The sequence below is a fragment of the Panthera onca genome, chromosome F1, assembly GCF_046562875.1.
Source record: "Panthera onca isolate mPanOnc1 chromosome F1, mPanOnc1 haplotype 2, whole genome shotgun sequence".
In the NCBI taxonomy this organism is placed as follows: Eukaryota; Metazoa; Chordata; class Mammalia; order Carnivora; family Felidae; genus Panthera; species Panthera onca.
The window spans coordinates 30,043,297-30,056,518 of NC_138355.1; the positions used below are offsets into that span (position 1 = coordinate 30,043,297).

The following is a 13,222-nucleotide window of genomic DNA, read 5'->3' on the forward strand; positions in this document are numbered from 1 at the left end:
AAAGAAAAAAATAAAAAAACACAGAAACAAGAAAGTTCATATTAAATTTCTCTAATTCTTGTCTGACCATGCAGCATGATTACTTTAGCTGATAAAATGGAAACCAATGAGCCAATCACAAACACAGGGACCTGGCAACAGTGGCTAGGTTGAGAATTAGTAGTGAACTGAATGAGTTGAATAGATAACTAAGAAAGGAAATTTAAGTGGGGTGAAGACAGGAATAGCTACAGTTAGAAAACAGAAAGCAGAGAGGGTGGAAAGAGTTGAAGCTGAAAGCAGAGTAGCAGAAGGGAGAAGCACTGAGAGGATGTGTAGTGTTAGGGCTCTGGGGTAAATTGTGCTAGAGACGCATGCTCTATAATAATTTCTGGAATATCCTCCTTCTTAACTGGGATGAGAGCTTTGCTACCTGAATAGAAAGCTCTTCTTTGCCTACAAGGGATAGGGAGGGAAGGATGTGCAACACCTGAAGCATGCCTGCCCGTTCTCTCACTGAAGTCACTTTCATTTCACTAATGCCATGGTAGTAATTGTATTTGTCTTGAAATGATGCCACAAAAATAAGCTCATACCCCACTATTATAAAAATAATGTTAAATGAATTCAGATTAAATGTACTGAGCACTAATCCATGCTGCATATTTTTCTCAAAATGCTTTTTTCATAGTCCACTAACTGCAACAATTCTATGAGCTTGGCACTATTCATATCCCCATTTTACAGAGGACCTACAACAAACTCATCCTGACCTATTCTGTGGAAGACTGTTTACCACTGTAAAGGGAAATCTCCTGCCATTGCAGAGAGAAGATGGATAGATACTAACGTAATCATCAGAAACAGGCTCCAATAGTGCAGAATGCCTTGAGATGCCCTGAGAAAACTGAAGATGGAATTAAGGCAGCTTTAATCCTCACCCTGTCAGACCCTTTCTATCTTAAAAGCTAAAAATGAACTCCTAAAACAAGGAATTTTGACTAAGCAGCAGTTTTGAGAAAATGAGTCTAAATCTATAGCTCGCCTGCCATCTAGCTATATTCATTTAGCAGACATATTCAGCATGAAAAATAATGGCTCTCTCCCCTCAGACTTGGCTGGTTCTTTCTATTCTACCTCTAAACACTTCTCTTTATTATTTGAGGGAGATAAATGGCTACATGATGAATCCATCCTAGATATCAAGTATCTATGACAGGTATTGCCTTGGGGCTTTGGACGTTAGATCAGGTATCTGCAGGACCTAGTACAGGCTTTGTGATATTTTCTAGAGCGGATATATTTTGAGGCCATGGCTCAGTTTTGTGATCAGTCTCTTGCTCTTTCAATAAGTTTGCAATAAGCCTGAGAGACAAGCTATATCGTTTGCAACCATAAGGTCTAGATACAGCAAACTCTTTTTGGTAGGGGGTGGGGGCAGAGTGAGAACTGGGGGCTTAGTGGTTGAGATGTTAGTCATTTATTCATGAAAAGGTTCTGATGCCAGTTTATATAGTATTTTAAGAAACTGTGGGGTGCAGAGTGGACTTTAAAAATTCAAAGAGACAAACAAGAGTTTAGAACATAACACCAAAAGGATCAGGAAGTCTAACTCAATCTCTAGTCGTGGACTTTTGTGAAAATTATAGCCAAGGGCAATTTTCTTATTTCTCATGGACATGAGACAGACTACTATTACTCTCATAATCTGCCAAAGTCAGCCTCAAAAGCTAGCTAAGAGAGTAAACCTCCATATGAGCAGAGGAGGAAGAGAATGCATTAAATAAGAAAAGAGGGAAATGGGACTACGAAAGGGAGTGGCATGAAAATAGAAACTGGAAGGAAGGGAAAATTTATAGAAGAGAGCAGATGGAAAAAGGAAGAGGAGGGAGTAGTAAATGTTGGTATAATACAACTAATAAAGGAAGGAATATAATTATAGTCATTCAGCATTTAACACATGTCAGGCACTGTGGAAGTACAGAGATAAAACAGTTTTTTCTGTCAAAGACTCAGTCTGGTTGAGCAAATATATACCTAAGGAAATAGCGACAGCACTGTGTAGTAAGTGCTATTACAGATAAACATGCAAAATACCCTAGAAATACAAAGAAGGGAGGGAGGGAGTAGCTGCATCAGAGACAGGGTAGGGCTGAGTTCATACTGAATTCCCTGATGTTTACACATAATCAAATTCATCTTAAATTTATCTGAATTCCCCTTCTTGAGTGAGAATTCTTTCTTTTCTTATTGTGGCTAAGGTCTTTCAACTTCTACATTGTTGTGATTTTGCTTAAAATGACAATGACTCACTGAGTAACAGTATTAAGAAAGCTACAGACAATTCAAAATATCTGATGTTTTACTCACATACACAAAAAAGCCATTAATAAGTTATTAGAAAGGATATTAACTAACATCATTTTCTAAGTTAATGCCGATAAATATTAAAGAAGATGAAGTTTAATTTCTGCTTTTAGAGGCTTGTGAATAATCACACTCTTTGAATTTTTATATAAAATATATTTATTAGTTTGAACTACTAGATCAAAGTTAAGTATCTTAAATAAAGTGACTACCAGGTTTAATTGTTTTGTTTTGTTTTGTTTTGTTTTGTTTTGTTTTTATTTAAATTTTTTTTTTTCAACGTTTTTTTAATTTATTTTTGGGACAGAGAGAGACAGAGCATGAACGGGGGAGGGGCAGAGAGAGAGGGAGACACAGAATCGGAAACAGGCTCCAGGCTCCGAGCCATCGGCCCAGAGCCTGACGCGGGGCTCGAACTCACGGACCGCGAGATCGTGACCTGGCTGAAGTCGGAGGCTTAACCGACTGTGCCACCCAGGCGCCCCCCAGGTTTAATTGTTAAATGGTAGTGGTCAGGAGTACAGATTATGGAATCAGACTGCCTGGGCTCACGTTTCATCTCCATTACTTACTGGCTGTGTATTTAACTCCTCTGAACTTGGGTTTCCTCATTTATACAATGTGGATTAATAGCACCTCCAACCTCATGGTTATTAAAAGGATGAAATAAATGAACACATACAAAATGTCCAGAACAGTGCATTATTAAAAGAGACTATCTCTCTGTAATCATAGTAGAGACATATGTAAAAATTTTACTATAAAACCAAAGAAAATATTGAAAAAATCAATTCCCCAATTATATAGGAAAGGACTTTAATTTTAAAACTTTAAGTAGTCTTCTAGAAGAATTGATTGGTATTTTTGTTTAGAAAATCTGAGGCAGTGCTTATGTTTCCCAATTGGACCTCCAATTAGGGCAAATACAGATCTACAGAGATTTATGACCTAATAATACAAACAAACTGTACCTAATTTGACATTTAAGTATCAAAATAAATAAATTTCTTTAAAAAAAATTTTTTAAGTTTATTTAATTTGAGAGGGACAGTGAGGAGGGAAAGAAGAGAGAGAATCCCAAGCAGGTTCCACTCTGACAGTGCAGAGCCCAAAGTTGAAGCCACACACTGTGAAATCAAGAGTCAGACGCTTAACTGACTGAGCCATCCAGGCACCCCTAAATAAATTTCTAATAAAATTTTTTTTAGCTTTTTTGAAGGTGGTGTATAGCATATAAATTCCATACATTCAAATTTAAATATGGATATAAACAGCATCCAGTGCGTACCACTGTGGCCAAATGATACATGTTCTTTTCCATTTTTTAAAAATTGAAGAAGGAGGGGCGCCTGGGTGGCGCAGTCGGTTGAGCGTCCGACTTCAGCCAGGTCACGATCTTGCGGTCCGTGGGTTCGAGCCCCACGTCAGGCTCTGGGCTGATGGCTCGGAGCCTGGAGCCTGTTTCCGATTCTGTGTCTCCCTCTCTCTGACCCTCCCCCGTTCATGCTCTGTCTCTCTCTGTCCCAAAAATAAATAAAAAACGTTGAAAAAAAAAAAATTGAAGAAGGATATGTACTTTTACTTAATGATGAGGCTATTAAAAAAGCTGTATCAGAGAAACAAAATATTTTTAACACTAGAAATAAGTCTCAGGGTAAATTTTTTCAGTAAGATTTGAATTAAAATAAGTCAACAGGTCACTTAATGTTAAAATGCTTTATATGTGTAAGATTTTCCTGTATACAATTATTATTATAAATATAACAAACCACAATGCTTCTTTCTGCATTTCACTGATTCTTATAGCACACTTATTATTCTTATTCCTTATTACATCATCATTGCCAACCTATTCCATCCATAAATCCTCATTTATTAACATACAGCAAATGCATTAATAAATGTCTACTCAATGGGGAATCATTTTGCTAATAAGAGTAACTGGTCATGCATCAATCATAGCTAACTATTTAAACAGAGAAGGATGCACTGGGGAAATGTTCACTTAACACACAACGATATCATTCCGTTATTGCAATGATGCAATCGTATTAACATCTGAGTCTTTGAAACCTCATTTCAAAATAACTTTATAGATATTTTACAATAATTGAGGCAGGAAATAATAGGTATTTATAATCTTAACATTATTTCCTTGTAACCAGAAGAATACTACATTTTTGTGCAAATAAGTTTTAAAACTCCACAAAATCTAGCAATAAAATGACAAATAATCTCAAGATAAAAAAGGTAATCTAATTTTGTTGTACTAACGGGAAATGATTTATTTTTAGTATGAATTTCAAGAGAGAAAAAAATGTTCAAGTATTTCTTCTGTCTTACAAAAAATCCTTTAAAAATCATGTGTTCTAGATGATAAAATGTGTTAAAGGTGATTACATACTTAAGACTTTTCAAAATACTCTTGTACATCTAAGTTCTACACTTAGGCCTACAGTTTGGCCTAGTGGTACTATACGTAACAGGAATGATTTGCTCTCTTACTTATTAGTATTTAATGAAATTAGAGGAAAATAGGGATATTCTCAATTTGTGGTAAAAATCCTACCAGAAGAAATAAGAAATACAAATAAATAACAATCAACTTTGGGGAAAAAAACATGAAGGAGATCTAGGCCATTTTCTTTTCCTGATTGCTATAAATACTTACCTGTACTGGAATATAAGTGGCTTTTTACTTGTTGTATGCTTACTTACTATGTTTTTTAATAGGAAGAGCATATTTTATATCTTCAGATTCAAAAAATTTAAATAATGCTATATATAGGGAATGTACTGCTAAGAACAGCAACAACAAAGAAAAAAGTTCTGCTAACCGTAAGGGACATACAAAAGGAAAAAGAATACTCCAGTTTTCAAGGTAGTATACTTTTCTAAGGTAGGAAAAAAGAGTAAGGCAATTATTATAGGAATTCTGAAAGTATGTGTAGAGATTGGTCAATTTAATCACTAATCTTCACTTTACTGTTAGTTGTAATTCATAACCTAAGAAATAATTACAGGAGAACATTACCAATTAATTTTCAAAACAGAGCTGGTTTAATTCAGGAGTTAAGAGAAGTCCCTTCCCCAAGCTATCTTTACACCATTACAAAAAATACAGCAACTATTTTTGCAAGAGATTCTTTATCCTAATGTTTAAATTGAAAGATTTTGAGATTAAGAAATAGGTAAAGTGGAAGAAGAAATGGAATGTATTATAAACAAGAATCAAAGTCAGTTTCTCAAATTAAACCTGGTAATCTGGTAAAATATGCTTACTGATTTTAGAGAATGAATCTTTCATAAAAATAAAAATGTTTGGTTGACTATTTCTATCAATTTGACAGGAAAATAATAGTTTTACCACTTTTTAAAAAGGAAAAAAAAAGAAATTCACAGAGTTCTACATGTTATCACAGCTGGCTAAGTAATCTGTACTAAATAATAAGGCACTTAAATAGATCATGAATTATTTATTATTAATTTGCAAAATAATTTCAATATCTGGACACTTCATACTCCCTTTTAGGAGGAAAAAAACTGCATGAATAAGTATTTCTCCCAGGGCCACTGCACTATACAACATGAGGTGTACCAATTACACTATATTCTTTACCCTTGGAGCTAGAGCACCACTCACATAGATTACAAAGTGAACCATGCCTTCTGGAGTTGTGCAACAGCAGCCTTGGTTCCTCCTGGACAAAGCCAATGACCAATACACCACTCTAAAAATGGTAGACAAGTTTCTGGACTTACCAGCAGTTTAAGCAGCCAAAACCGGGATTTGTAATAGAAAGTTTTGGTGGGGTTGACAAGAAAGAAAAACATAAATCCATAAAGGACAAGTGGATACACATATGTGGGGATGACACTAAATGGAGCAAAGAAGCATGCCAGAAGGCTTAGGCACCACAATATCCCAAGGAATCCAGCAATCTGATAAAGGATGGGAAAGAAAAGAAAAGAGAAAAATTGTTATTTTTATTTTTTCCATTACTCAGAAATATCTTCAATAAAACAAAGGTAAGATAAATGTTTAGATGTTAAGTCAATAATCTTCCTCAAGTAAAAGATGGATTTCAGCACCCATTAAACCAGCGATATAGCTAACGTGAACTATATTTGTGGGACTTTATGTCTTGCTTTGATTACCTCAAAAAGATGTTGATGAGACAAATTGCTTCTTGGATTAAGTTCAAAGATGAGCACATGATTCACTCCAGCCTGTCTCCAACCATATGTGTTGATGCCCAGTAGAAAAAGGAATTCAATCAGAAGAAAGCCACCCCGATAGATTCTTATCAAGGGCCATATATTTCTATCTGTTTCAAGTTTAAATACAGCTGAAAAAATATCAATTAGTTAGTTAGAAAATTCATAATGTCTCATTTAATTGTCTTTCCTCGTAATTCTTGATGACACAGTCCTTGGCATAAAAAGTTTTTATAAATAAAACCTAAGCTTAGATTATCTCAAGAGCATGATAAACTTGTTTCCAGGTTCTTTCCCTTCATCATTTCATTCTGCAAAATTTCACCAGAATGATTTCCCTAAAACTTCACTTTGGGCATGTTAGTCCGTTGTTCCATTAGTTTCTTAGAAATACAGAGAATCACAGAAATACAGAGAATCACATATGGAATGACATAACTTCCTTGGCTTTGTTCAGTCATTAAACTGGTTATAGTATTACCTACCTCGCAGAGTTGCCGTGAAGATTAAAAGAAACGTTATACATGAAAGCGATTGAAAATAAAAGCAAGTGAAAACTGAAATGTCATATAAATGATAACAGTTAATATTTACAGAATGCTTACTATGTGCTAAGGACTGTTTTCTATTTTTTTTTTTTTAATTTTTTTTTTTAACGTTTATTTATTTTTGAGACAGAGAGAGACACAGCATGAACGGGGGAGGGGCAGAGAGAGAGGGAGACACAGAATTGGAAGCAAGCTCCAGGCTCTGAGCCATTAGCCCAGAGCCCGACGCGGGGCTCGAACTCGGGGACCGCGAGATCGTGACCTGAGCTGAAGTCAGACGCTCAACCGACTGAGCCACCCAGGCGCCCCAGGACTGTTTTCTATTATATTTTGACATATAATAATTCATTTTACTTGTTTGTTTGAGAGAGCAAAAAAAAAGGAGGGGTAGAGGGAAAAGAAGAGAGAGAATCTTAAGCAGGCTCCACACTCAGTACAGAGCCAAATGTGGAGCTCGATCTCATGACCATAATAATAAGATCATGACCCGAAACAAAATCAAGAGCTGGATGCTTAACTGACTGAGGCACCCAGCCGCCCTCTTTTTTATTTTTAAATTTATTTTTAATTTTTATATATAAAAATTCATATAATCCTCACAATGGTTCCGTGAGTTAAAAACTATAATCTCCAGGGGGCGCCTGGGTGGCGCAGTCGGTTAAGCGTCCGACTTCAGCCAGGTCACGATCTCGCGGTCCGTGAGTTCAAGCCCCGCGTCAGGCTCTGGGCTGATGGCTTGGAGCCTGGAGCCTGTTTCCGATTCTGTGTCTCCCTCTCTCTCTGCCCCTCCCCCGTTCATGCTCTGTCTCTCTCTGTCCCAAAAATAAATTAAAAAAACGTTGAAAAAAAAAAATTAAAAAAAAAAACAAAAAAACAAAAAAAACCCTATTATCTCCATTTGACTGGTGAGGAAATTAGAGCACAGAGAAGTTAAGTAATTTGCTTAGGATTACCAAGCTAGTAGAGGGCACAGCCAGAGTTTTAACTCAGAGAGTTTTGCTCCAAAGCGCACACTCTTAACCACTACATTCTGTTGTCCATATGCCCATACAAATGTGTAGTGCCACTATTACCCTATAGCCTTCCAGTTACTGTAAATTCAAACATGGTCTTGGAATTCAAGTTCTCTATCAGTCGGATCTCCAACTCACTTTCCCAAACTTATCTCACAGGGCTCCTAAACATTAATTCTTATCTCCTGATAAATTTTATTAGTCTTTTCACAAGTTTGCTTTTTCACACTTGCTTATATTGTCCCCTGTACCTAAAATGGTCTTGCTCTTTGTACCAATTCAAATTTTACTTAATATTTCAGAGCCAAATCCTTATCTATTCATACATTTATTGAATCAGTGTTTCGTTTTGAGCCTAGTCTGTGCCAAACATTTCAGTTTGGCTAATGATTTCTCAATTTTCCATATAACTATAAAATTTATTAGACTCACTTGAAATGTAGTTATATACTGGCTTATACTTAATTTAAATAACCATTTATTAGTTATCTTTGTATTCCTACAGTACATAGCATTTAATAATTTAAAAATAACAGGGTAGTGAAAACCTTTGTTTTGGAGTCAAATACTAAAGACCAGACTTAAAATTCTAGCTATTCTAAGGCAATTATTTTATTTTTCCAAGTCTGCATTTCCTTGCTGGAAAATGGGGATAATATCTATTCTCATAAGTTTGTAAATAAGATTAAATGTGATCAACATATATTACATGCCTAAAACAATAACAAGTATTCAGTATATATCAGTTTCTTTTTCCTTTTGCTTGAGGAAACCTCATTTTGTTCATTAGTTTCACAAAAATTTATTAGGTGCCTTTTATACCTAACACCACTCAAAGAACTGGAGATTCAGTAATAAACAACAGACAAAATATATGTCTTCAGGAAACTTCTATTCTGTATAATGTCATACTGTCATAAAGGTTTTGAAGAAAAAAAAAGTAGGGTAAGGGGATGAAGAATGATGTTATTAGGTGCTATTTTAGGTAGGGTGGTGAAGAGGACCTCTCAGGAGATGACATTTGCAGAGATCTTAAGGAAACAGAGAATGAATCATGTGAGTATATGGAAGAATAAGGCTCCAAATAGTAAGTACAAAAGGCCCTAAGATAGGTATGAGCCCGGTGCTCCAAGAACAGGAAGAAGGCCAAGGCCACTATAATTGAAATAAATGAGAGGTAAAGTCATAAAGAGTTAGCCAAGAGAAGATCAGGTAGGACCTTTATAGTATCTTGTCAAGACTTAAACTTTTACTTTAATATATGAAGCCAATGAAAGGTTTTATACATAAGTGACAAGACCAATTAATAATATTAAAGGGCTACTCCAGCTCTTACATAAAGGGACTACAAAGGATCAAGCATGATAGCAAGGTTAGTCAGCAGATTATAAATAAAAAACTCTATATGGATTTAGATCCTGATTCTTAAGCAAAAACCATAGATACAACAGCCAGGAAACAAAAATAATAATCCTAAGTCTCAAAGAATGCACAATAAAACTACGAGAGCTAATAAATTCAGCCAAGTCGCACACTGTAAGATCAACACACAAAATTTAGTTGTCTTTGTATACATCAGCAATGAACACCCTGAAATGAAATTAAGAAAACAATTCCAATTACAATAGCACCCAAAAGAATAAAACACCTAGGAATTAATTTACTCAAGAGGTGAAAGACTTGTACAATAAAAACTACAAACATTGCTAAAAGGAATCTCATGTACATGGACTTACAAGACTTGATGTTGTTAAAATGGCAATGCCAAAGTGTTTTGGAGATTAAATACAATCCCTATCAAAATTCTAGTTTTTTGTTTTTTGGGTTTTTTTGCATATATAAATAGAAAAGTCATTCCTCAAATTCACATGGGATTGCAACAGGCTCCAGATAGCTATAAAAACACTGAAAAAAGAAGAGCAAAGTTGGAGGACTCACATTTTGTGGTTTAAAAAATTACTAAAAAGCAGTGTGGTACTGGCATAAAAACAGACATACAGACAGAATTGGGAGTTCAGATATAAATCTATATACGTATGGCCAACTAGTTTTCAACAAGAGTGCCAAAATCATTCAATGGAAAAGAATATTTTCTTCAACAAATGGTGCTGGGATGACTGAATGTCCACATGCAAAAGAATGAAGCTGAACCCCTATCTCAAACCATGTACAAAAGTTAATTCAAAGAAAGAAAAAAAATAGAAAAATCAGGCTTTATCAAAACTTTTTTGCATCAAAGGACATTATGAAGAAGGTGAAAGACAACCTATACAATGGGAGATAATATTTGCAAATCACGTATCTTGGTAAGGATCGAGTACCCAGAATATATAAAGAACTCTTGTAACTTAAAATAAGAAGACAACTCAAAAAATGAGCAAAGGACTTGGGTAGACATTTTTCCAAAGAAATATACAAATATCCAACCAGCACATGAAAAGATGCTCAAAATCATTAGGGAAATGCAAATCAAAATATTAACAAGATACTACTTCACACCCACTGGGATGGCTATAATTTTTTAACTTTTTTTACCATCTATTTTTGAGAGACAGAGCGTGAGCAGGGGAGAGGCAGAGAGAGAGGGAGACACAGAATCCAAAGTGGGCTCCAGACTCTGAGCTGTCAGCACAGAGCCCAATGCGGGGCTCCAACTCCCAAACCGTGAGATCATGACCTGAACAGAAGTCAGACGCCCAACCGATGTGGGCCACCCATGCGCCCCTAGGATGGCTATAATTAAAAAAATAAATAAATAAAAAGGAAAACCATAAACACTGATAAGGGCGTAAAGAAAATGGAACCCTCATAAATTTCTGGTGAAAATGAAAAATTATGCAGCCTCTATGCAAAACAATTTGGCGGTACCTCAGAAGATTAAACATAGAATTACAACATAACTAAGTGATTCCACTCCTAGGTATACATCCAAAAGAAATGAAACCAGGTACCCAAGCAAATCCATGTATATGCATGTTTTCAGCAGTACAATACACATTAACTACACATCTAGCACTCCAAAATACTATACCCATTTTCACTCATTCACTTGAATAGCTTCACAGTATTTCATTGCACAGAGGTAAATAACATCATTTAGCTTATTAAATAATTCCCAACTGATGTACATTTGAGTGGTTTCTAGGACACTGTTACTACAAACAAAATGGCAAGGAATACCCTCCTTTCATATATGTCCTTGGCATCCTGTTCAAGTATGTTTGTAAGATAAATTTCTCGAAATAAAATTGCTTAACAAAAGTGATTGTATTTAAAAATTTACATATACTGCCAAATTATCCTCCAAAGACACTGAATTAATACTCTTACTATTAGTGTATGAGTGGCTATTTCACACCCTTCTATAAACACATCGTGACATTTAAACACATTTAAATAGTCAAATTCCTATCTCTGTCAAACCAAAAAAATGAAATACGATATATTGTTATTGTATCAAATTAAATAACAGTTACTAGAAATCTGTAAGAGAACAATTTTTTAAAAATCTAATCAGGTAACTTCTCATCTTCTCAAAACTAAGTTATCTGAAATATGTGAATTTCAGACAAATTATTAAGTATCAGATCAAATCCCTTGGAGAAACTACAGCAATTACACACATTATTTTTTGATGTGAATGAAAAAAGAATCGTGCTTGTACATGCATTACTACTGCTGTGCTTCTCTCTCTGTGTTATCTTTCAAGTACCCGCTGGGACATAAATAAGCATAGACAGCTGGCTGTGCACTTACCCTGCCTCCCCCCCACCGACCACACACACAAAGATCAAACAAAGAAGAGTTGTGAGGTGAGAGAACATAATGCAGAAACACACATATTAAAAAACAAATGAGGCTGTCTCATAAAACAGTCTATATTTACAAAAGAAAACAAAACCTGAGTTTGTCCCTGAATTAAAAAAAATTTTGTTTTCAACTCACTCACATGAAAAAAATGAAGGTTATTTTTTCTTATTATTTAATTATGATGATGATGACAACATCACCACACTCATCTTGGAAATAAAAGAAAAAATTTCACACATAAATGACTGAGGTTTTCTTAGAAAGAACAACTCCCATGATATACTCCATATAATTTATATTGGTGTAGTGCTTCACAACTATATAAACATGTGTTACTTACACTTCTTAGCTGATGTCCATGAAGTGGTCTCAAGCTATCTCCTTCACACTAGGTGATTTTCTCATTTCTCTTCTTCATAACCCAGTCCCTCCTCCTATGCCCCACCCTCTTCCCCCACCAACTAAATCTCTACTCCTCTGTCTCCTCTTGGAATGCCCTTCATTCCATCACATCCAGCATAAATGCCATCTCCTTCATAAAGTCTTCCCGGATGCTTTCATTTAAAAGTAATTACTTTGTTCCTTTGACCTGCTTAGAACATTTAACATTTTCCATCTTGTAGTATATTATTATTGTTTTAATATATGTCTTAATCTCCCTGGCATAAAAAACTTCATAAGGAAAGGGATTTTCTTATATCTCTTAAGGCTTGCATCAAGCTTAATTATGAGATACATAAAATTTACCTGTTGAATGAATGAATTCTAAAATAACCCTGTGAATTTAAGGTAGTACAGTCACTGAACAAATAAGGAAATTATTTAAAACAAGTTAAATGAGAGGCGCCTGGGTGGTTCAGTCAGTTGAGCTTCTGACTTCAGCCCGGGTCATGATCTCATGGTTCATGGGTTTAAGCCCCTCAATGGGCTCTGTGCTGACAGCTCGGAGCCTCGAGCCTGCTTCAGACTTTGTGTCTCCTTCTCTCTCTGCCCCTCTCCCACTCATGCTCTGTTCTCTCTGTCTTTCTTTCAAAAAATGAATAAACATTTAAAAAAATGAAAAGAAGTTAAATGATATCCTTAAACCAAAACAATTAACAAACAGTAGTGTTGAGACTGAGATATGGGCTAGGCCTTTTGAAGACAAGTCAGTGTTCCTTCCTTAACAACTAGCTTGATAATCTAGGGTTAGGTTTTTTATTACAATACTCCCATGCAGTCTATATAAGAAGACTGCACTCACCTAAAGAAACAGAACTAGATTAAAATATGATAATAAATTATACC

At 35.3% G+C, this 13,222-nt stretch overlaps 1 protein-coding gene across 3 annotated transcripts in view; it reads right to left on the reverse strand.

Moving 5' to 3' along the window:
- Positions 1-13,222, reverse strand: part of XPR1 (xenotropic and polytropic retrovirus receptor 1) — a 218,207-nt gene that overhangs the window by 48,038 nt on the left and 156,947 nt on the right. For all 3 annotated transcript variants that reach the window (XM_060643796.3, XM_060643801.3, XM_060643798.3), the window contains 2 exons: positions 6,505-6,695; positions 6,109-6,288 (listed from right to left, as the gene is read on the reverse strand). In XM_060643796.3, coding sequence (XP_060499779.2) covers positions 6,109-6,288; positions 6,505-6,695 — 371 coding nt within the window. The remainder of the gene's footprint in view (positions 1-6,108; positions 6,289-6,504; positions 6,696-13,222) is intronic.